The sequence below is a fragment of the Nilaparvata lugens genome, chromosome 2 (genome assembly GCF_014356525.2).
Source record: "Nilaparvata lugens isolate BPH chromosome 2, ASM1435652v1, whole genome shotgun sequence".
Taxonomy (NCBI): Eukaryota; Metazoa; Arthropoda; class Insecta; order Hemiptera; family Delphacidae; genus Nilaparvata; species Nilaparvata lugens.
Window position 1 is genome coordinate 51,532,089 of NC_052505.1, and position 24,531 is coordinate 51,556,619.

At 34.2% G+C, this 24,531-nt stretch overlaps 1 protein-coding gene across 1 annotated transcript in view; it reads right to left on the reverse strand.

Moving 5' to 3' along the window:
• Window positions 1-2,147: 2,147 nt before the first annotated feature.
• LOC111049498 (dynein light chain Tctex-type protein 2B) overlaps window positions 2,148-24,531 on the reverse strand; it is a 67,896-nt gene continuing 45,512 nt past the window's right edge. Inside the window, exon 4 of the mRNA XM_022335576.2 lies at window positions 2,148-3,250. Coding sequence (XP_022191268.1) covers window positions 3,203-3,250 — 48 coding nt within the window. The 3' untranslated portion in view covers window positions 2,148-3,202. The remainder of the gene's footprint in view (window positions 3,251-24,531) is intronic.

Genomic DNA, 24,531 nt, shown 5'->3' on the forward strand with positions numbered 1-24,531 from the left:
AAACCGAAGAGATATCTATCAAAGCTGAGGAAGACCCGTCTCATGTGTATTGTGAAAACCTATACACAGAAACTACAACTCGGTGGCCTTCAGGTCGTTATGAAGTAGCGTTACCATTCAAAACTCAGAATGTGGTTTTAGGTGAAAACCGAAACTCTTCAATGAAAAAAATGACATCAATAGTACGCAACTTCCAAAGATTATTTCTTTTGTTCCTAGTGGCTTGCACACTATTTGCTACATCAATTATAGTAAGCGGCTATTTGAACAGTGAGCGAGATAAATATGTGGCAGCTGTAGTTGAATACGCGCCTTTAGAATGGGACGGCTTCGAAAAACCAAAAGATTTGTTTCTCAGGAATGCCAACCATTTTGTAATGATCATTGAAAGAGCTGCCAAAGAGAATGCTGACATAATAGTTTTCCCGGAATATGGTCTGACAACACTGAACATCCCAGTGAAGAGAGAGAGCATCACTGAATACACCACTTTCATACCGAACCCCGTTGAGAAGTCTTGCGCTCTTAAGTTCTTTGAAAAATATTCCAACCTTCACAAAGCAATACATATATTTGCGTTTGTGTTGCGCTTCATAAAAAATTGTAAGCTGAAGGAAACACACAGGCACAATCTTCGCAGCCATAGAGCACAACCGGCGCGCCTCACCTCTCCGCATCTGTCTGTTGCTGAATGTCGTGCAGCACTATTGAGTATTGTCAAACTTACTCAAGAGTTCTATTTCATTGACACCTTCAAGCTTCTCAACAAGGGAGAAAACCCGCCGCGAAAATTACACTCTCTAGCGCCATTCATCGATCCATCCGGTTCTCTCAGGGTGGGCGGACGTCTCAAACGATCCTGTCTTTCATATGACAGCCATCGACCACTGCTTCAGGCCATGGAGCTTCCTCTAAATGACTCCACCTCAAATCGGCAACGTTGGACTCACCTGCGTCAATTAGTACAGTCGTTCTGGCGTCGATGGAAATCTGAGTATCTACAAACACTCATTCAACGAAATAAGTGGAAAACTCCAACAGAAAACATCAAAGTTGGACAAATTGTGCTTATAAAACATTTGAACACTGCACCTACACTATGGCCTATTGGTAAAATTGAGAAAGTATTTCCTGGACAAGACAAAATAATAAGAGTAGTGTTAATCCGCACAGCTGGCGGTACGCTCATCCGACCTGTGAACAAACTTATAGTGTTGCCAGTAGTCTAAATCTCGGCAGCCCCTTCTGAACTTTGTGTAAATTTTCTATTATCGTCTACCCCGCTTCGTGTAACAATCATATATGTAACAGTCTCTTTGTGTGCATCGTATGTGTGATATCCGCTTCGTATTTATATGTGCTAAATCTCAAATAAACAATTACATTTCCTCGATAAAACTCCGATGTAGTTTTAGGTGGGCGGTATCTAATCTCCGGCCCGGAGGACCAATTATGGAGATTAGAAACAGAAACTTTACAAGTGGAGGACCGCGGGTGAACAAAAGAAAAGAGCTGTGTGATTATAAACGAAAAACTTACTTGAAAAACTGAAGAAAACTGCAATTGAAACCGGGGCTTCAAAGTAGTAACGATGTTGTAGCCTCAAGTACTTCATGCCAACTGAAGCTGGAGGGGGAAACTGCCTTTGGCTGCTTCCTTCTACGATGAAGAGGGAGGGGTGGGGGTAAGGAAGGAAATCACGATAACTGTCTTTACCAATGAATTATATCTCAAATATATTATATCCACCAAGAAAATAGATCTTTTCATGATTTAATAATAAATTTACATAAGTGAGATGGAATATTGTAATATCTCATTATAGTTCTTCGTAGCGTAGCCTACAAACAATTTAGCAGCTGTGTGGACTTCGAAAAAATAAGGCTTTCTGCTTTGACTAAAGACGGTCAAGGACAGCAAAACAATGTTAATCATGTGCTGATTTCTTAAAGTAAATCTTACTATTGATAGTGTAGATATGAAAAAAATGTTGGAATAATAATAATATAATAAAACGAAATAGGAGAAAAAAATTGTTTTCTATGTTACGCTTTTAGTTCTGGATCTCAACTATCAACGAATACCCAAAAACATATTATTCTTTTGGTGTCTGAGGATAATGGTTCCAATAAAATAAAGTTGAGGAATGACAATCGAAACATTTTTAATTTACACATCTTGTAAAGTTAAGGTCACTTGAAACGTACAACAAACTATGTTGAGCAGGCACAAGTGTTTAAATTTGTAGCTTTTTGCGAGTAAAAAGTAATACAAGTTTACTGATGGATTCATAAGTGAATTAATCCTCTCCATCACCACTAATCACTAAATCACATGAAAAATATACAAATCTACACATTTACAACTAGAGTAATAATGCCTATTTCAATTTAAATTTGTTTTAAATTATTTGGTTCGGAAATGTATGTTATTATCAATTATTATTATGTTATCAATTAGTATGTTATTATCAATTAAACGTATGTTATGTAATCAATTAGAATGTTATCGACGAGATCTCATAGAACTTAGCTTAGACTCATGATGGAAAACAAGATAATGTTTAATATAAAAAATCATGAGAAGAGCCAGTATTGTCTTTTTTCTTTAGGGCTACTTTTGATATAAATGAAAATAAAAATCACAGTACCCTTTCAAATTACTTTCAAGATCTTGAAAATAGCATTAATGTCCGAAACATGTTGTGACAAGATAATTTGAAAGGGTAGGTACTGATATTTATATTTTTATTTAGAGCCAATATTGTATGATATTCTTGTTGAATAAGATAAAATGTATTCAGGGTAAAAGTTTACAGAAAATATAAGAACTGTGAAGACGTTCCAAATAATTGGAATCAGATTTCACACTAGGCACATGCATGTGTGGAATTTCTCCATAATATTAAGGTGAACTGAATCACTACAACCTAAATTTACACTAGGTGATAGTGACTAAATAAGATGTTGTCACTACCACGTCATGTTATCTGACAACTGACAATAATATGGAACTGATAACATCTTTTTCCTCTCACCATGATTGCAATTAACTTCATTTTTCATTAGTCAAGTTATTGAAAATAATCGTTAGACTACTATTATTTAACTAATTGCATTATAATGACATTCAAGAAAAGTCAGTTTTGATCAATGAGTAACAAGGAAATACAAAGCCTTCATATAGCTTTTATTGTGGTGCCTCAATAGAAGAATGATGCGAATACAACAGCCATACAAAAAATTGATTCCTGTAACAAAAAATATAACACATTTTTTCATAACATAATTACAGTACATACACAATGAACCAATATCTGAAGAATAATATTCATAGGAATAGGAAAAACAAACACATAAATTTAAATTTATTATAATCAGCGAGATCAAGACAAAATACCTGAGAGTGTCACCAGCAGTGGGTAGGAGAGATGCTAGAGACATAAAGATTGGACCCTACACATTTCAACAGGTAAACGAATTTGTCTGTCTATCTGGGAACACTTGTGACAAGTAGTGGGAAAGTCTCAGTAGAGATTAACAACAGTATCATGGCGGGAAACAGGTCATACTATGCCCTAGTAGTATCATGCTATTCAAATCTCGAATGCAATCAAGAGCTACAAAATTACAATTATACAAAGCATTGGTGAAGCCTGTGGTGTGTTACGGTTAGGAAACATGGGTGCTTACTGCTGGAGATATGCAAAGACTGAGAGTTTTTGGAAGAAAGGTGGTGAGAAGAATATCGTGGACCCTGTTTTTGAGAATGGTCTCTAGAGAGGAAGAAAAGATTTTGAAATAGAGGAGTTCTTAAACAATGAAACAATCGAAAATGCATCACTTTAGAACATAAATATCTCGAAAAATATAGGATTTATCGAAAACCTCTATCAGACAACACTTGTAGGAAATTTATTAAGCTTCATTTTTATGTAGTTATGTCAATATAACCCATTGTTTCCAAGATATAAGCATGTAAGTAAGAAGTGGAAAAAGCAACTTTCAAATCACCCTCATCCCTTCAGCACATGATGTAAGGGTTGGGATTTTTGATATGCTGACCTTCCAACTAGTATCAACAAAGCTGCAAAGTCGAAAATTGTGTTCCAAACATTCCCTTCAAATTTCATTGTCAACTGATCTATTGTTGCTGAACAGAAAATTTCGGGAACGCGGAATTGGGTAACTGGAATTTGGCTAACTGTGGTTGTGGAAGTGACTGGCTAGGAACTCACTGATTCTGTCGCCAACAGAATTGGCTAACTCTGGAACCCGCTGATTCTGGCCAGAAAATTGTGGAGAATTGGAAATGGCTAACTTTGGAAGTCGCTAACTCCCAACTCACTGATTATGACGTCATCGGTTTCACCTTTCTCCTTTCGTCATCGTCTCCTCATCATCCTCATCCATCTCCACCAACCCCTCTACAACCACAAGCTCCTCCTCCTACTCCTACTCCTACTCCTCCTCCTCCTACTCCTTCTCCTCCTCCATCTCCTCCTCCTCCTTGTCGTCATTATCCTCCGGCCAAATTATCATCTCTTTATATAATATTCTAGAGGGTATTGGATATATTGCCATGATTGAATTCTTATTATTGCTGGGGTTCCTGTTCTATTATATGAGTCTATTCATTATATTATTATTGTTTTGTCATAATAACAAATTATTCTGATTTTATAACTTTGGCATAGCGCACTAATGATAATAACATTGTTGTTATTTTTAGTACAAATGTTATATTATTTGTGCCGAGCACAAAGTTTAATTCAGGCCTTTTCCCAAGTTATAATAGTAAATTTAATACACAATAGACTAGAGTCATTATTGTAAGTGAGTTAGCGAAATAAATTATTTTCTCTCTCTATTATGAACGGCCATGACTTCGAGTTTCCCATGATAGATATTTAAAAATTGTGGCTCCGAGTCGTCGAGGAATGTAGATTATGGAATTATCTCTAAAACTTAGCCTTCTTGTCGCGACATAAAGTGCGATAAGTTGGAAAACAGCAAGCATTGAAATTATAACAAACTACCGATTTTGCAGTTACTATTTGGTCCAAAGGCTCTAGAAGCCACGCAACGATTGGTCAAATTGATTCCTTTCGCCCAATAGGAGACCTGTTTCTAAATACAGTAGTGGGGGGATTCCCCAACCGCGAGACCAGATTACGTTTCGGAGGACACTTTGCTAGGAGCACTACGAGAGTAAAGATGTAGTCACTATGTTTCCCCCTTTTTGGGCAAGTTTATAAGTTTATACAATTAGTTAATGTAGGAACTAGTTTTTTTTATTAAAGTTTAAATTTACTAGTAGTGCCATGTCCTGAAAGGTTTAATTGTGTTTCTTCTTCATGTACGAATAATTGTTTCTTCAAATAACCGCTAAGGTACATAAACTAAGGTTAAAATATAATTTAGGGAAATTAATCAATTGAAACTTCAATCAAAAGATTTTATCAACAAAGCCTGTTATTTTTCAAGTTAATAATATTGATTGAGAATAATCCTTTTGATTTTATTAGTGATGGAAGATACTTATAAATTTTTTCTAAAGAAGTATAGAAAGTTTTCAGTTACGTTACATTTGAGTTATTGTTTCTGGAGATATATTATCGTAGAGTATTGCTGAAAGTCAGGAAGATAGCCTTTAAATTGGAATGAAATTTTTAAGATTATGTTCATATTGAGTTTATGACATTTTATAATTTTATATTTTTCAGACTCTGTTTTCTTATGTCATTAAGGCTTTCGAATAATTTGGTAAATTTTTATGATAGAAATCTTAATAGACAAAGAAGAAAGTTTTTCTTTTCCATGAAATTAATATTAATAAATGTTGGCTAGCGCACAAGTTTCCAACAATACTAGTCGAGCTACTATATGAAAAATTATATTTGATTTTGCAAACCAAACTTATATAAAAGTTAACATCATAATTAATGAAGTATTCATTTCTCTAAAAGCATTATATTAATTTATTACGGGTGTTTTCATAAATGTTGCATTGTATATTAATGACACTCTGGCAAGTAAATTTGTTTTAAATCTGTTAAATTTTGAGAATGAAATCAGAACGTCAAGATAAAATCTAAATTGAATAACAGAATAAACTCCTGTTTTAGCTTTTGATGAATTGTAGGAAGAGTTAGAAATTAATGCTGTAATACATTTATTTACAGCGGTTCATGTGTGTCCCCAAACCAACTTCTTGTACTACCACCCCTTTGGTTCCGCAACTTTATGTAACACCGCTTCAAGACACCCGTTCAGACGACAGGTCTAGGGACGTAAGAGGACGTCGCCGTCAAGCCAAATTCAACCGGTAAAAGCTCACCGCCAAAAACAAGGTACTGTAACCCCAACGATAAAGCAACTTACATACCAACGAAAGTGCAGTGTAGTGAAACAAAGGTTCATTCGAGAATGTCAATCAAAAGTGGGGATTCAAAATTATTATGAAATGGGTTATATGGGTTACTATCGACGAAACTTGGGTTCAACGGGCTTTTCTTTCTTGAGTAATTCCATGTTGAAATGAACTTGTTATTTGATGACTGATATTGTTTGGTTTTGTGACGTATTGCTATCTAATCGAGGATAGTAATGTCAGATGAAGAATGTCACCAAAGTAACATGAAATTGTTGTTTCTGTTGTTCGATTTTAGTTGCCAATGTTTATTGAAGCTGTTTGTATTTTTCTATTATTTCAAATTGTAGTGTTATTCTATAGTATAAACCTATTAAATCAGGCATGGCAAGATTAATTGAAGTTTTCTTGACTCTAGCCCGTTCACCTGCATGAATTAGGTATAGACTCAGGTATTTTCTAGATGTGTCGGCCTATTTCTAAATTCTAAATTTTATTCAAAATTGTCTTCTTTATCATCTTTAAAAAAGTGCAGGCACATATTATTATTATTATTATATTATTATTATTATTATTACTATTATGACATTTAAAACAATAATAATAAAATTATTTGAATGAATTTGAATTCGAACTAATATTGTATAATATTACATTATAGAATTAAATATGATAATAACATTGTTGTTATTATTATATATTCGTTTTAACTCTGTTCTGTAACTATTATTCAGATATTTTTAATTCAATTACATTTATCGAATGAGCGTTAGCGAGTTGACTTAAGCCGCGTTTGGACCGAAGTTATTGACAAAATTTTAACCTAATCTCTATACAGAGTGTCCACTGAATCAGGCTCAGGGCAAATTCCCGTACATTCCCCGTATATTTCACGTTCTTCCCGGTTTTCCTTGCTGGTTGAAACACATGTTTATTGGAACAATATAATATTCTCAAATAACAATTTCAAAAGTGCAAAAGTATGTTATTCATCAAAATGTAGCATCATTATACGATTATAACTACTGTATGTATTTTGAATAAAACAAAAAAGGCAATTTAGAAGAAAAATCGAAACTCACTAATCTACTCTTTACCCTTTAAAACATTATAGTCCAGTCACTACCGGTATATACATTGGTGTTTGCAATATATATTTTAGTTTGATTTTTCAATAAATCGTTTGGATACATTAGAGAGGTCTAGAGTCTAGAACCAATTTTTCATGCAAAATTTTCAATATCCTCTAATTGTCACAATTTAAATGTACAATTCAAAATCCCTCTGGGCGTAATTTTGTGCTCTTCAACCTGAGACCGGAGAGCGCACAAAATCACGCCCAAAGGGATTCTGGATTAGGCTATACATTTGAATTGTAGCAATCAGAAGATATTGTTGATTGGAAACTAAAATTCATTAAAATTGATTATTTTGTTGAAATTTTACTTGTTTTTGTGACTCAGAACACATTACATATAGATTGATCCCTCACATAGTATATTTTCTACTATTTGATTCTGTACATGTATTCGTAACAACTGGTTGAATCAGACTGACTCAAATCAAACCTTTCACATACCAGATTCTGCTAACCATGATAATATCCTCACTGCAAGCTTTTCTCACTTGAAAACGTTTCATTACTCAGAAGCGAATAGTGTTATCAAATTAGCACCTCCACTCGATAGAAAAGTTCTCTTCCCAAGTTCCCTTGAAAGGCAAAATGTCAAGCTATGTGTTAAGGTATTTGATGAGAAAAATGTAGCAGCTTTAAAAGAATGCAACATTCAAAATGAAAATTTTGAAACCCATGGAGAAAATTCATGCTAATTGTGAGCTCATAGAGCATCAAATTCTCTTCAATTTGATGTATAATTCCACACTTTTACGCATTTCCCTACGACTTTTGCAGCAGCTTTATCTAGTGTTGAATATGAAATTTCCAGTTTTGCAACAATTGACCAATTGACAAATGAATTTCGAAGGAGTGTTTTGAACACAATTTTTGACTTTGCAGCGTTGTTGATACTAGTTAGGAGGAGAACATATCAGAAGTCCCCATCCCTACCCTATTTTTTGAAGTGATGAGGGTGATTCAAATGTTGCATTCTTTAGCTTTTTGCTTCCACGCTTATATCTTTGCAACAATGCGTTCAACCAAGATAACTGCTCTAAATTAAGTTTGATAAATTCTCTACAATTCCTGTTGAGTGGAGTTTTGTGATATTTCCAACAGTTATCGAGAAATCCGGTCTTGAAAGTATGTAATTGTTGGAATAACAGGTTTTCATCAAATTTTTGTTTTTTTTTTTTATTCAAAGTATGGAAGGTATACAAAAATTCGTGGAATGAATATTGTAGGAAATTATGTAAGCTTCAATGTTTTATTGTATAGTCATGTCCGTAAGATGTATAGTTTTCGAGTTATATGCAAGAAACCAAAAAATTGTACTTTTCAACCACCACCACCACCCCCTCAGCACAGTGGGTAGAGATGGGGACTTTCGATATGTTCACCACCTTACTACCCTAAAGAGATCCGCGGGGTCAAAAATTGTCTTCCTAACTTTTCATTCTATAAACTTTTTTGAGCATTCATTGCCTGGACTAGTACCCGCAATGCAAAAACGCATTCTTCGATGTGTTTATATTTTCATCAATAAATTGTAAATCTCTATGATATTTTTTATTCAATTTGCTCAGCCTCTTCCTCATTCAAGACATCAAGTCAAGTCACTGATAGACTGAATGACGCACTGTACAGTTGGCTGAAAACGCTGTGGAGTGTCGTGCAGAGTACAGTTCAGTACTGTTCTGAATGTTGCAAATCGATGGAAATAACACTCCCTTATTCCTTGATCAGAACTTTATTATTGACTAGCATGTAACCCGTGCTCTGCAAGGGTCTATTTTAAAACTTGACAAATTGAAAACTTGACGTAATGAAAATTTGAAGAATTTAAAACAGGCCTATAACCATCCTCGGTTAATTGAGTATCTATATGCAAAATTTCAAGTTGATCAGTCCAGTAGTTCAGACGTGCGTCAAACATAACTTTCCTATCCTGTACTAATATAGGCCAGCTCTTAACTTTATTATAGTATAGATCGATTGATTGATTGATTGAGTACTTTATTTATGTAGATTACAATATATACTGGCTTATACACTTATATACAATAGCTTACAATACAGCAAAATTATAGATGAATTTACATAATATAGACTAAGAAAATAATTATTGAACTGTATATGATATGAAAAAGTAATTTGTAATATAATAACTATAGATAATTATATTGTTAAGCATCTACATAAATTGGCGGAGCTTTGAACATATCAATGTCCATTCTTTGGAATGAATATTAAAAATATCCTCCCCACTAACTCTCTACCAAAACGTTAATTTAATTAATTAAACTAAGGATTTATTTATTAATGGAAATTTTGTAAAAGTTTTAATTAATATAAATATTTAAGAGAAAAAAAAACAGAAAATTGATAGAGTAAAATAATTATATAGGTAGATAAGATCAAATTATTGATTAATAGAATAAAGTAGGCTGAAAGTAGATCAGGGTAATCAACTTTCAGTAATACACAGCAGTATGCAGTGGATAATTAAAATAACATGAGTTTATATAATATAAATATACATACAATTCATTCTATAACAGGTTTAAAGGTTTGTATTAATTTGTGGGATGGGTGGGGGATGGTTGTCATGTGATCGTTCTAGGGCCAGACAGTTTCAGCCATTTGTTCCAAAAGATGTTTTTTTAAAGTCAGGATGAAGCTCGCTCGGCTCTCGATGGACCTGATAGAAACAGGAAGTGCATTCCATGCACGACAGGCACTGACTAAGAAGGATTTTGTGAAAATAGTAGTTCGATGATTGGGTATCCTTAAAGTACTTTCTCCAGTTCTAGTATGTAAAGCGTCTATCCTCCTACCTTCAGAGACAAATTTGAAATCATCTTTAAAATAGTTCGGATTACTGTATTTCAAGATATCTCTAACAAGCTTGACTATTTGAAAAAGCCTTTGATCAGAAAGCTTTAATGTTGAACTAGCAATGTGGGCTGGGGTGATATGATCATGGCGTTGGAGAGAGTAGACGAAACGTAGACAATAATTTTGGCAACGCTGTAGTTTATCATTCAGAGTGACTTGCATATCGTTAAGAACAGAATTACAATACATTAAATGTGGGAAGATGAGAGATTGAACCAATAATAATTTAATGTTTCTAGGGAGAATATCGTGCATTTTCTTCAATGCATGCATGGCTGAGAATACCTTTTTACAGGTTTTGTTCACTTGTTCTGACCAGTCAAGAGTATTTTTCATAATAATGCCTAAATTTTTAACTGAGCTACGGTAAGGAATGTCATTACTGTCTAAACTAATTTTGTGAATCGATTCAAGGTCAATATTGTTTATAAGACGAGAATATCCAATTATAATGGGTTGTGTTTTGATGGGATTAAGCTTAAGGCCATTTTTCTTTGTCCATTCCACTATCGAATTGATATCCTGATTCATTATTCCAACTGTTTCATTAATTTTTGTTATGGGACAGCTTAAATATATTTGAAGGTCGTCTGCATAAGTATGGAAACTGGAGAATTTGATAATGGAAGAAAGGTCATTAGCATACAAAGTGAAGAGAAGAGGGCCTAAAAATGAACCTTGTGGTACTCCATGCATAACGTTTTTCCAAGTAGACTTTTTGTCACCGACAGATACACATTGTTTCCTACCTAATAGATAGGATTTAAACCAAACTAACGAGTTGTGACTGAAACCAAGAATAGCCAACTTATTCAGAAGGACTGTATGATCAACAGTATCGAATGCTTTAGAAAAATCAAATAGGGTGAGGATGGTGCATTTTCTTTGGTCCATAGCTAACCTTATATCATCAGTGACACGAAGCAGAGCTGTTTCAGTTGAATGGAATTTTCTAAAGCCTGATTGAAAGTTATGAAGCTTACTATTGTTGTCTAGAAATTTTACAACTTGAGCATGAATGAGTCTTTCTAGCACTTTGGACAATGCAGGTAAAATACTGATTGGTCTAAAATCCTCAACTTTATTGGGTGATGGAACTTTATTTAGAGGGCGAACCAGAGCAAACTTCCAGTTTTCAGGGAAAATGCCTTCTTCAAGTGACTTGTTGAAAATATATGTAATGGTTTGTAAAACAGCAAAAAACATCTTCTTGATAAATTTAATAGGAATTTTGTCTACACCCGTAGCATTACTATGAATACGTTGAATTGCTCTGAAAGTGTCTTCTTCTGAGATTGGATGGAAATGAAATTGATCAGTGATTGGTAAATCTAAGTTTGTAACCTGCTCTTCAAGATCATTGATATGCATTTGGAATTGAAGAAGTTTTGGGCAATTGCCTGTTTCTCTTTCCAAATATCGTGTTTGTGACTGTTCTAAGAAATAAATAAATAAATGATTAGCAATGACAACTTCGTCGAATTGGTTAGAGTGTGAAATGAAATGGTCATTTATATTATTCAATGGTAAGTCAATTTGTGGATTCGATTTCTGTTTGCCAAGCCCGAATTCTTTTACTCCCTGCCAAAGTGATTTAGAGTCTTGTCTATTGTTTGTCATAAACGAATTCAAGTACCTAATCTTTGAGTTCCATAATTCCTGTTTAACCCTATTTCTAAGGCTCCTATACTCTATCAAACTGTCCAAGTCAAATGTCTTCTTAAATTTTCTATGTGCTTTGTCTCTACGTCCCATCATCTTAAGTATGTCTTCAGTCATCCACGGTACTCGTCGTTTTCTATTAATCCTCCTTGTCACATAAGGTGCATGTTTGTCATACAAAGTCAAAGTCCAATTCTCGAAAGTCTTGACCATGTCATCAACTGAGGGTAACGCTTCAATTTGATGCCATGGAGTCTGAGCCACATCAGTCAGGAAGGCGGCTTCATCAAAGTTTTTGAAGTCTCTATAAGTGATAATTTTCTGTTCTGGCTTGGGTATCTTATGGGAAAGTACACAGTAGGTCAAATCATGTCTAGAAATAGCTGAGACTGAGATTTGGCCTACTTGAACAACCTCATTGGGATCACTAACAATGAGAAGGTCAATGAGTGTGTCTGATTCATTGGTATGATGAGTTGGATCGAGAGGTAAAATAGTCATGTTTAGGCATTGGAAAATTGTAGTCAGTTGAAAGTAGTCAAAGTTACGATTTGTCATGTTCAAGTCGGTGTTCATATCCCCCCATAACTAGTATACGGTTATAACAAGGCATAAGAGAAAGCAAGGCATTTTCGAAATCTGTGAAATGACCTATTTTTGGTGGGTGATAACAGATACCAACGAGTAATTTATCAGTACTAGATAAGGATAATTCAAGTAGCATAAACTCTGGTCTGGAACAATACTCTTGTTTGGATGTGATTAAAACTTTTGTTTTGATACCATCTTTCACATAAATTCCTACACCCCCACAAGCTTTATTTAATCTATCATTCCGGAAAAGATTATATCCAGGCAAAGCAACACAATTTGATGAAATACTAGGCTTCAAAAATGATTCGGAAATTCCGATTATATTGAAGTCCTGAAAACGGAAGATTGCTCTGAGTTCATCAATGTGGCAACTGAGGGATTGTACGTTAAGGTGAGCAGCCTTGAAAAGTTTTTTGAAAGAGTGGAGCTTATTTGCTAGAAACATACCTGCGTCATTATTACTATTATTGAAATAATCATACCTACTTGAGGGCGAGTGAGCTGACGTGTCAGTGAGAGGCATCATGGAAGCAGCAGACCAATCGTGAACCGACCTCAGAACGACACATGATGGGGAAAATGGGGATGAAACTGATAAAACTTAACCTAAATGGAAAAGTCTCTTGATTCGAGTGCATTCAGTATGCCTTGACAGTTCGGCTCCCTTCACTATTTAAAGCACTAGTTCAAAAAATTCACTAAACACAATAAGATGTAGATGTGTGGAGTTCCGGTGATGAATAATCCTAATGGTGAATAAGATGAAGATTGAGGAAGAACTGGTAGTGGGTGATCTGGTCCAAGTGGAGATGGAGCGAGTAGGTATCCAGTAGTGGAAGAATTGGGTCCAAGTGGAGGTAGAGCGAAAAGGAATCTTGAATTAATCAAGGAGAGCGATCTTGAATTAATCAAGGAGAGAAGAAGAAGAAGAAGAAGAAAAGAAAAAGAAAGAGAAGAAGAAGAAGAAGAAGAAGAAGAAGAAGAAGAAGAAGAAGAAGAAGAAGAATAAGAAGAAGAAGAAGAAGAAGAAGAACAAAAGAATAATAATCATCATCGCAAACAACAATATTCAGGTAATCATTATAAATATAAGATCAAGAAGAGAAATGAGAAAGAAAAATAAGAAGTAGAGGAGACGATGGAGAAAGTGCTAGATTATTTTAGATGAGTTTTAAATAGGATTGAACGGTGAAGTGTGAAAAATATTATATAGTATTAGAAGTATAATTAACTATTGGGAATTGCAATAACGATAAAAGTAGTAAATTGAGAACTGTAATATTTTAGTGATGAATGTCTAAGATAACGTTAAATGAAACACATCCCCTATATAAGCATATGAACAGACTACCCACCCCTCTGTTCTATCAATAATTCTTCACACATTAGCTTCTATTGTTCGAGCTGTGGCAACAGTAGTAGATATCATTATGATATAGAAGAGATTACTATCTTTACCTATAGATTACATCCATATCTATAACGTATGTTAATCATCCAATTTATTTGAAATTCAGCATTTCGAAAATTATTAATTATGGAAATAATTTTGGTAAGAGATGTAATAATTATTAGTGAGAATAGAGATAATGATTCTCTAAGTACCCTCTGGAGTATAGTAGTTGATGCATTGAACGTAGTTTTGGGAATTAATATCAAGATAAATTATTAATCAGTATTAACAAATGTGGATCTCCTTAGTTTAAATTAATTGCCTCATATATAATCATAAATAGCAGTGGAAAGATTCATTTATAGAACAGAAAGCCAGCTCATGAAAAATGCAAATATCTACTGTGAAATGTATTAATACGAATTTCCTATTATTGTAGTGAAGGGCACCTTAGTCATCGAATCCTGAAATGATTTAATTTAGCTTTATTTTTTGAAGGTCGGTCATCCTCTCGACTGTGTGGACCCTCTTGAATCCTCCCTCGCCGATAGAGATCTTGATCCTCCCATCCAATGACCAGACATTCCTATGCCCATGACGGTCGGCCGCAGCGTTGAGGATCTTGAGACGCTCCGCAGTCAGATCCTTGCGAATGGTGACGCCAGAACCCTTCAGATTCCTCTTAGCATCGAAGATCATCTTCCTGGTCCGGTAGCTGTAGAGTCAAACTATGATGGGTCTGTCCTTGGGTTTCGCTTGCCCTTGTTGAGGTGGTTGATGCCTTCCAACGCGATGCGAGCGGTTGACATCTGCCAGAGTCACGGGCACGTTCAGCTTCTTGTTGAAGACATCAAGCACCAGCAGGTCCGTGTCTTCTTTGTCGCTCTCCGGGATCCCAAAAATACGTATTGAATGTCGGCGCCCGTATTGCTCGAGGTCGTCGACCTTCAGGTGACAAGACACCTCTAGCTCACGAATTCTATTGTGCAGCTGTTTGTTCTCCTCCTTCAATGCCTGAAGTTCCTCAAAAATAGACTTCACAGCCATAGAAACAGCATGATGCACAGATTCCTCGATTTGCTGTCGAATAATTCGGAGGGTCTCTTCAGACAGTGATCCAGAAATAGCTGGCCCTGGCTTTGGAGCATTGACCTCATTCTTTGGTGTGCCTCTGTTCGGTCGAACCATCGTGTACCATTAGGTGGATTTACTCTTTTACAGGCGAGAAGGTAGACTGAAGAATTAGGAATGTTTTTTCAAGATAAATAAAAAGAGTGTGAGTTAATCAAAAATATAATTTCACTATTGAATTTAGCTCGAGAAACTGAATAACTAGATGTATAATTTGAAGTGAATTGAACTGTATAACCCTACAAAATATCTGTTAGAAGATGGAGCCGAACTGACACACGTTTACTCACTCGACATAAAAGAATGAAAGAGCCTGAGAACCTAGATTGGTGAGCCTGAAAAGATCCTATCCACCTGAGTACGTTTTTTTGGTTGCCAAAACATAGACTAAACCAGACACCTTTTGGGGGAAATTATTCAACTCTACCCACTTTTTCGTGAAATAACAATGATCAAGGTTCTTACCAACAAAAATTGATGGCAAGTGGAGAATATTTATAAAGGTGTCACTTTTTGTGAGTTAGTATATGCTGTAGTATTTATTAAAATATATTGGATATTGAAATAAATAGGATATTAAAATATATAGGATAATGAAATAATAGGATATTGAATCCAGTGAACTTATTGGTTAGTTGGTGAAATTAATATTATTAGTTTAAACATAACAAAGTGATTATAATTTTAAAAGGAAATAATTGTCATGATACTTAGTTCTTGGTCAAAAATATTTTTATATTGAAATTGATCCAATCATTAATTTTTCAGAAATGATTCTATTTGCATTAAACATTATTTATCGATTCCTAATGTATTATTCATGACAATGAATTGTTCAAAATATAGATTATCAGAAGAGGCCTGTACTGTATTAATATTCGCGGAAGTATTCTCATGTTTTCCACTTGTGATGAATAGCCAAAATTGGACCGCAAGCTGCACGGCGAATTTTAATCGAGGGCTCTGATTGGCTGAAAAGTTCAGCGTTCGGCGAACGGCGTGGAGAACGGTTAAGAGAGCGGCTAGAGGGACGTCGAACGGTTCGGAGAACTTCGCGGTGGTCGTTTAACAGCTGAGTTTAAAAACTATGAAACATAATTATGGCTAATGTTCGCTGCAGGGCAGATTGTACGATTCGCTACGCTGTTCGAGCTTCTGTTCGGCATGTGTGGAAATACCTTTATATCCATTTGTGGTAGAGTTCAGTATCTGGTGTAGGTATTATCGATGTTGAAATTATTGATAGTGAATCAAATTACACATATGTTTTTCAGAACCTGAAATGTTATGTTTAATATTAGTCCAGTCAGTATTATATAGACAAGCAATAATAGAGATGAAAAAGGGGATGTGCTTTCAATATAATAATCCAGTTCTGATTTTTCAATATATTGTTTGGATACATAAGAGAAGTCCAGAACCAATTTTTGCATGCAAAATTTTCTTATGCTACATACAGAATGGCCCAAACACCTCGTATTTTCGGTTCACTTTCTAGTTTTCAGCTTATTTCCGCAAAATCCAGTCGTCGGACAGTTAAATTTACTCTCGCCTTTTTCCAGATTATAAAATTCTGAATAGAATGAAATCACTTGGAGCTCTTTATAATATTGACAAACTTAGATTTCAGAGCTCCTCTACATAACTTTTTGAACATTGATCTGTTAATACGATTGTTATCAGAAATGATACTAAAAACGTTGCATCCTGATTCAGTCAACAACTCTAAGATTTGTAGAGTGAGATCATATAACTGATTACCTGTTAAATTTTTACAAGGAGATAAGCCTACAACATAACAGAGAGGATACCATGAATGTTTGTATAGTTGTTGCTAAATTGCATGAATTTTCATTTGATTGAACAGCTAAACCTTCGAATTTTCGACCTTTATAGTATGTTATTTCGGGGTTGACATAGATTTAGTCAATCCATAATATTACTTTTGTGTATAGCTGGAAGCCATATTTCAGCCCTATATTTCAGTCCTTGGGGAACAAAAATACTGATACCTTAGATAATCTATCATAATTGCTTCTAAAGCCTGGTACACAGCATATATAAGGCATGATTAACTGCACTGCACATAATCACCGAAGAGCATACCCACATGAGCTAACGCTTGAAACTGAGCGAGTCGATGCTATTTTAGTTCATACGGAGCTCAAAAATTCAATTGGGGTAGTTTCAATTGTTAAATGGAGGTTTCAACGTATCTATTTTATTATAAAATTCCTTTCCCTTTCATATTATCCTTATTTTTTAATGTCTTTAATAATGAAGGGTACTACAAGATTTTTATATTGTTTTTATTAATTTGAACAATAGTAACCCATGTATGTAAAGTGTTTCTACTGCAAATATTCTATATCCTTCGGCCGTAGTTCCTAAATAAATAAGAAAAATGATGATCACTTGAGAAACCAGAACAGCATTCCGTATTCATTGTACTGCAACAATGAAATGAGACAAAAAAAAACGAAATGAGACGAATAGTGGATTGGTTAGAAATAGTCAGGAGGGTGATAATAATACTGTAGAAACTAGTTCCCCCGGGCTAGAACTTGCTATTTTAGGATATTGACAAGAGATAAGCTTCGTGCTTCGTTAAGCTCTTCGTTTCATTGCAAACATTGGTTCACTCAAAACGATATTGTCCTTTTAATGTAAATATTGCATAGTTTGACCCTTGAATGTTCCATTCCAAAAAGTTAATAGCCTACATTGAAAATTATATCTTCCTCTAAGTGCAAGAAAACTGTCTAGAGCTTCGTCAGATACAATCATTCTTCCCCCGAATAACGTCGTGTTAATCACTATTCACTTGCTAGAGACAATTCTGTTTAAATCAATGTTAATTCAGTAATGTAATAATAGAGTAATTTTATCCAATCAGCCTCATGTATTATTTCTAATTTCATCTGTGTGTCGTGTAGGCTACCTATTGTGTAATCACATAGTCGGCTATCTTTGAAGAACATTCACATATCAAATGTGGAATAATAATTTGCCTTTATTATTGTATTTTCTATCAAAAAACCTTATCTTGTGTTGTGTGATTACATATTATCATTGGAGAACATGTAGGTATCAATTGTGGAGTTCTTATTTGCCTTATTATCATTATTATTTTACTTTCCAGTGTACAACGTTAAATTGTATTTATGAATAATTTAACAATACGATTTCTACAAGAAAAATATGCTTCTCACACTTTTTATAGCTTCGTGGTAATAACTTGTTTATTATTTTCATGTTTTCTATTGTCACATAGAAAGTAATTATTCTCGTATTTGTTGAGTTAACTAAAGATACCATGGTTGAAATATGAAAACTAGTTTCTATTCCAATGAACAGGTTGTTGTCAAAGCAGCAAGACTTCTTAGGCCTATGTTTTGGGCTATGAATACAACGACCACATAATACAATAATACAATTTGTACTATGTGGTTGCTGTATGAATAGGCCTTTGACCTATTCAATAGGAAATCTAATTATAAATCACAAGATATTAATTTTATGATTACTCCAAATTGAACAAACGCATTTTCCCAGTTGCACAAGAGCCTGTTGAATTTTAATCATGATCAAATGCCAAAAGAAGCAATTAGGGAAGTCTTTTTTGAAAAGAATGCTTCTCTTCACATAGCATTCAATCATGGTTAAAGTTTGACAGGTTTTTGTGCAACCGACCCTATCCTGGATGGCACACTACCTGCTGGCTGTTGTTTCTCCATCTCTTTCTATTCAATACCATTTCCTATCTTCTTCCTTGTCTCTCAGTTTCATGGCAACTACTTCTTCGAAACAATGACTTTTGTATAATTCATGAGAGAAGAGTTGAAATAAATTCAGAATTATCTAACGTTTTATTGGATAATTCTATCAAGAGAAAAGGTTTCAACCAAAAATGAATTATACAGCAGAGAAACATTTTCAGTGGTGCCGGGGGCGAAGCCCTCTGCCGAGTGCAAAGTGCGAGTTATACAGGGTGATTCATAATATGGTAAAATATTTCAATACGTGATAGTAGAGGTAAAAATGTTCATATAAACATATATCCATAAACGCTTCATTAGCGAGCTATAGTAGGCTACAGGGTGAAAGATTTCGCCCGGAATTCAGTTCCTCTGGTGAAATACACCGATGCTGAATTGTTTGGGGACTAGTTTTTGAAAAACTTATGCTGGATTCATATGGAAAAATATCTGAAAAATTGAATAAAACTAGTCTGGAAGCTGTAGTGTGAGTAGTTTTTGAGAAGAAAGTTGAAATATGCAAAAAATCTAAGTAGAAAAACTCAGACTTCTACGTTTAATGACTTTCTTTAATGACCAGTAAACAAATAATTTTTCGCAATAAAAATTGTAGGTAATTTAATTCTAAAAAGAATTATGTAAGCTGTGTAAACTTAATTCGAATAAAAGTTGAATAAAAGTTGTATTCTTATGTAGTACATTACACTACAAAAATTTGCTGTTTTATGAGGAGAGAACTAATAACTCATAGGTTATAGCTGATTGCAAATAAAACATGGATTTTGATAATAGCTGTTCCAAAACAGCTGATTTATTATGTTTTAAATAAGAAAATATTTAAAAGAAATTATCAGCTGAAAATTATTTTTAGAAATATTTAAGTTCACTGTTGAACAAAAAAAAAACAAAAAAAAAACAAACTGTAAGTTAGGCCTACTGTAAACAAGCTGTGTTTTTTATTTAATCTATTAACCAGTTATTTGTAACCATTCCACTCTGCTTTTGTGTTAAGTGCTAACTTTTAAAAAATGGCAGGTAATCTTAGACATTATTCATACTCCGAATTAGCTGACATGCATTTAATGTATGGAATGGGACACTACTGTAAGGCCTCTTTCACACGATAGGAGACATGCAACTTGAACACTGAACAGTGTTCACGTTTTTTTGTCGAAGTACATTGAGTCAAATCGTGTCTTTCACATGGTGACTCCTATCCAGGAACTTCGTTTTGTCACGTCTTTTCCCCTCGAGGCAAGCAGAGGCAATATCTAACAACTATATGCCGACGTTTGCTCAAAGTATGACTCATCACTTTTTCTCAAAGTCCAACTTCCTTAAAAATATAGATAGAAGATTTCTGATTTCGGATTTGGATTCAGCGACCCCAAATTCTTTAAAGCGTAAGTCCCGTTTTCGAAAATATCCGAAAACAAGGAAGTTATGGCTGTTTTTAATAAAGCTTTCTATTATCATATAATTATATGGTAAAAACGAACAGGTACTGTACTATACAGTACGTAAGTACTGTAGCTATTATAATACAACTTACACTGTATTCGTGTAGGAAATTTGGTAGGTTATTTATCTTGATTTCTGAAAATACCCCAAAATAAGGGAGTAAGATAACTTTTAAAAACCAAAGTTTTCCTGCCGATTGAAGAAACATTAAAAATTATTCTAAGACATATTATGTCTTAGAATAAAAACGTGTAACAAATATCAGATCACTATTCAAGCTATCAAGCTTTTCATAAATTTATTTGTCTCCTCATGGCAGAAGGTTTGCGCCCAACGTTTTCACTTAAACATTTCTATGATTAAATTGTGATAGAGAACATTATCGTATTGATCTTCTAAATCCAGTTACATGTACATCGATTTTCGTAAAATTGATTTTTTTACCGTTCCTATGAATTCTAAGAATTCTATGAATTGTTTATACAGGTTCATCACAGGCCAGGCTGGTCTGAGCTATTCATGACTTTTTTTCAGTATGCATTATCAACTCAGCAGTTCTAATACACAGACATCACTACTTGGAATGCCATGACATTTTCTATTCTTTCAATTCCTATTATTACCATAGATCGATTCAGATTAGCACAATGTTTATACTGTATGTTCATAATAGATTTTTCTGATTGTAAAGAGAAATAGTCAATAATTGCTGGGAATTTAAAGTAATATTCAACGATTTGAACCTGATAAATTGGATTGTTGAATGACAATTGAAATTCAGTGAATTTTACTGTACAATATTCCTTTTCCTCCTATTTTATTGGGTGATGAGTGGAGATGATTTATGATTTCATATTTGGATTCATCTTTTCATAGTTCAATATTTCTTTGGAAAACTAGAACTTTTAAAAATTAAAAATGTTTATGTATAAACTTCTCAGGTGTTCAAAAACTTCTTAAAACCTTTGCCTGTCCCTTTGTGAGGTCGGAGTATTATTATCTTAGTACATACTATATAATCATATGATAATGGAAAGCTATATTAAAAACAGCTATAACTCCCTTGTTTTCAGGTATTTTTGAAAATGGGACTTACGCTTTAAAGAATTTGGGGTCGCTGAATCCAAATCTGAAATCAGAAATCTTCTATCTATATTATTAAGGAAGTTAGACTTTGAGAAAAAGTGATGAGTCATACTTTGAGCAAACGTTGGCGTAGTTGTTAGATCTGTTGGCTTATTCGTAAGATCCCCATGTGAAAGTACAGGAGAGCTGCAAAATATGAAATATGATCTTCCGTAATATGATATTCCAGGAGCGAGGTCTCTGTGTGTGAAACTGGCCTAAGGCCATATATTTCATATTTTGCAGATCATATTTCATATTTTGCAGCTCTCCTTTACTTTCACATGGGGATCTTACGAATAAGCCAACAGATCTAACAACTACGCCAACGTTTGCTCAAAGTATGACTCATCACTTTTTCTCAAAGTCTAACTTCCTTAAAAATATAGATAGAAGATTACTGATTTCAGATACTTAGACTAATTTTTAATGTTTCTTCAATCGACAGGAAAACTTTGGTTTTTCAAAGTTATCTTACTCCCTTATTTTGGGGTATTTTCAGAAATCAGGATAAATTAATATCCTACCAAATTTCCTACACAAATACAGTGTAAGTTGTATTATAATAGCTACAGTACTTACATACTGTATAGTACAGTACCTGTTCGTTTTTACCGTATAATTATATGATAATAGAAGGCTTTATTAAAAACAGCCATAACTTCCTTGTTTTTGGAAATTTTCGAAAACGGGACTTATGCTTTAAAGAATTTGGGGTTGCTGAATCCAAATCCGAAATCAGAATCTTTCTATCTTCATTTTCAAGAAAGATTGTTTTTGAGAAAAAGTGGTGACCGGAGAGACGTAGAATCACCATGTGAAAGTGACGATTTGTCCGCTAGTATCTCGATCCAAGCTGGTTTCTGCTTGCCTCGAGGGGGAAAGACGTGACAAAACGAGGTTCCTGGATAGGAGTCACCATGTGTTGCATGATAGGAGATGTGCAACTTGAACACTGAACAGTGTTCAAGTTTTTTTGTCAAAGTACATTGAGTCAAATCGTGTCTTTCACATGGTGACTCCTATCCAGGAACCTCGTTTTGTCATGTCTTTTCCCCTTGAGGCAAGCAGAGGCAAGATCTAACAACTACGCCGCCATTTGCTCAAAGTATGACTCATCACTTTTTTCTCAAAGTCTAACTTCCTTAAAAATATAGATAGAAGATTTTTGATTTCGGATTTGGATTCAGCGACCCCAAATTCTTTAAAGAGTAAGTCCCGTTTTCAAAAATATCCAAAAACAAGGAAGTTATGGCTGTTTTTAATAAAGCTTTCTATTATCATATAATTATACGGTAAAAACATTCCTTTTCCTCCTATTTTATTGGGTGATGAGTGGAGATGATTTATGATTTCATATTTGGATTCATCTTTTCATAGTTCAATATTTTTTTGGAAAACTAGAACTTTTAAAAATCAAAATTGTTAATGTTTAAACTTCTCAGGTGTTCAAAAACTTCTTAAATCCTTTGCCTGTCCCTTTGTGATGCAGGAGTATTATTATCTTAGTATGTACTATATAATCATATGATAATGGAAAGCTATATAAAAAAAGGTAGAACTCCCTTGTTTTCGGGTATTTTTGAAAATGGGACTTACGCTTTAAAGAATTTGGGGTCGCTGAATCCAAATCCGAAATCAGAAATCTTCTATCTATATTTTTAAGGAAGTTAGACTTTGAGAAAAAGTGATGAGTCATACTTTGAGCAATCTTCAGCATAGTTGTTAGATCTGTCGGCTTATTCTTAAGATCCCCATGTGAAAGTACAGGAGAGCTGCAAAATATGAAATATGATCTTCCGTAATATGAAATTCCAGGAGCAAGGTCTCTGCCGTGTGAAACTGGCCTAATAGTACTGAAGCAAGACGTTTGTATCAAGAGAACTTTCCTAACCGAGTATGTCCAAGTTCAAGGTTTTTTGCCACTATTCATCAACGTCTGTCTGAAACAGATTCTTTGATATCCAAAGAGCACATTTATGCAGGCAGACCCCGATCTACTATGACTGTTGAGTTAGAAGAACAAGTTCTTAATGAAATTTATGAACATCCAGAGAAGAGCACAAGAGAATTGTCAGTGCAGTTCAATGTCAATCAATCTATTATTTGGAGGAAACTAAAATAGCAACAATTACATCCATACCACCTCCAGAAAGTTCATACTCTATTGCAACGAGACTGTATTCCCTGTGCTGGTATTTGCCGATGGTTTTCAGTAAAACTTGTTTACCAAAACTTTTTAACAACCATTTTATTTACCGACGATGCACACTCTCCAAGAACAGCTATCGTTAACGTCCACAACCAACATATTTGGGCAGCTGAGAATCCTCATTCCATCAATCCTAATCTTCCACAACATCAGTTTTCAGTATACATTTGGGCAAGAATCATAGGAGATCATCTACTTCTGTTTGAGCTTCCTCCCAGGCTTAATGGCATAATCTACTAGTCTTTTGGTATAAGTTTAATGTCATTTAGATATGCTACTTTCATATAAAAAAAAACTTTTCATAAAAACCGAGCATTCTATTTGCAATCAGCTACAATAACTTATGAGTTATGTGATGAATCTTTCAAATAGATCTCATGAAAAGAGAGAAAAATTGTGATTACCTTTTAAAATGAAAGAATTTGCTAAAGGAATAGTTAGCGACCGAGCGATAAAGCTTACTTATCAATAACTGTATATTTGATAAGAGTACCGTTCTGTACTGAATATTTTTCTAGGAAAATTATTCAATAAAATTATAATTATTTTGCGAATAAAGCACAAATTATTTATGAATTGCTCACTGATTTTGAGGTTACACTTTGTTTACTATCGATCAGATGTTTTTAAAACAGTTCGAACGCAGCTGACTGATTCGAAGTATTGTCAAATGTCACGCTGGCTTCACGTAAGTTATAATACCATCTCTAAAAAATTAAAACTATCCATAAAGGATCAAGAATTTCAAATAAAAAAATAAAATGTATGTGTTATCGTTGAAATTATTTATTATTTAAGAAATTATACT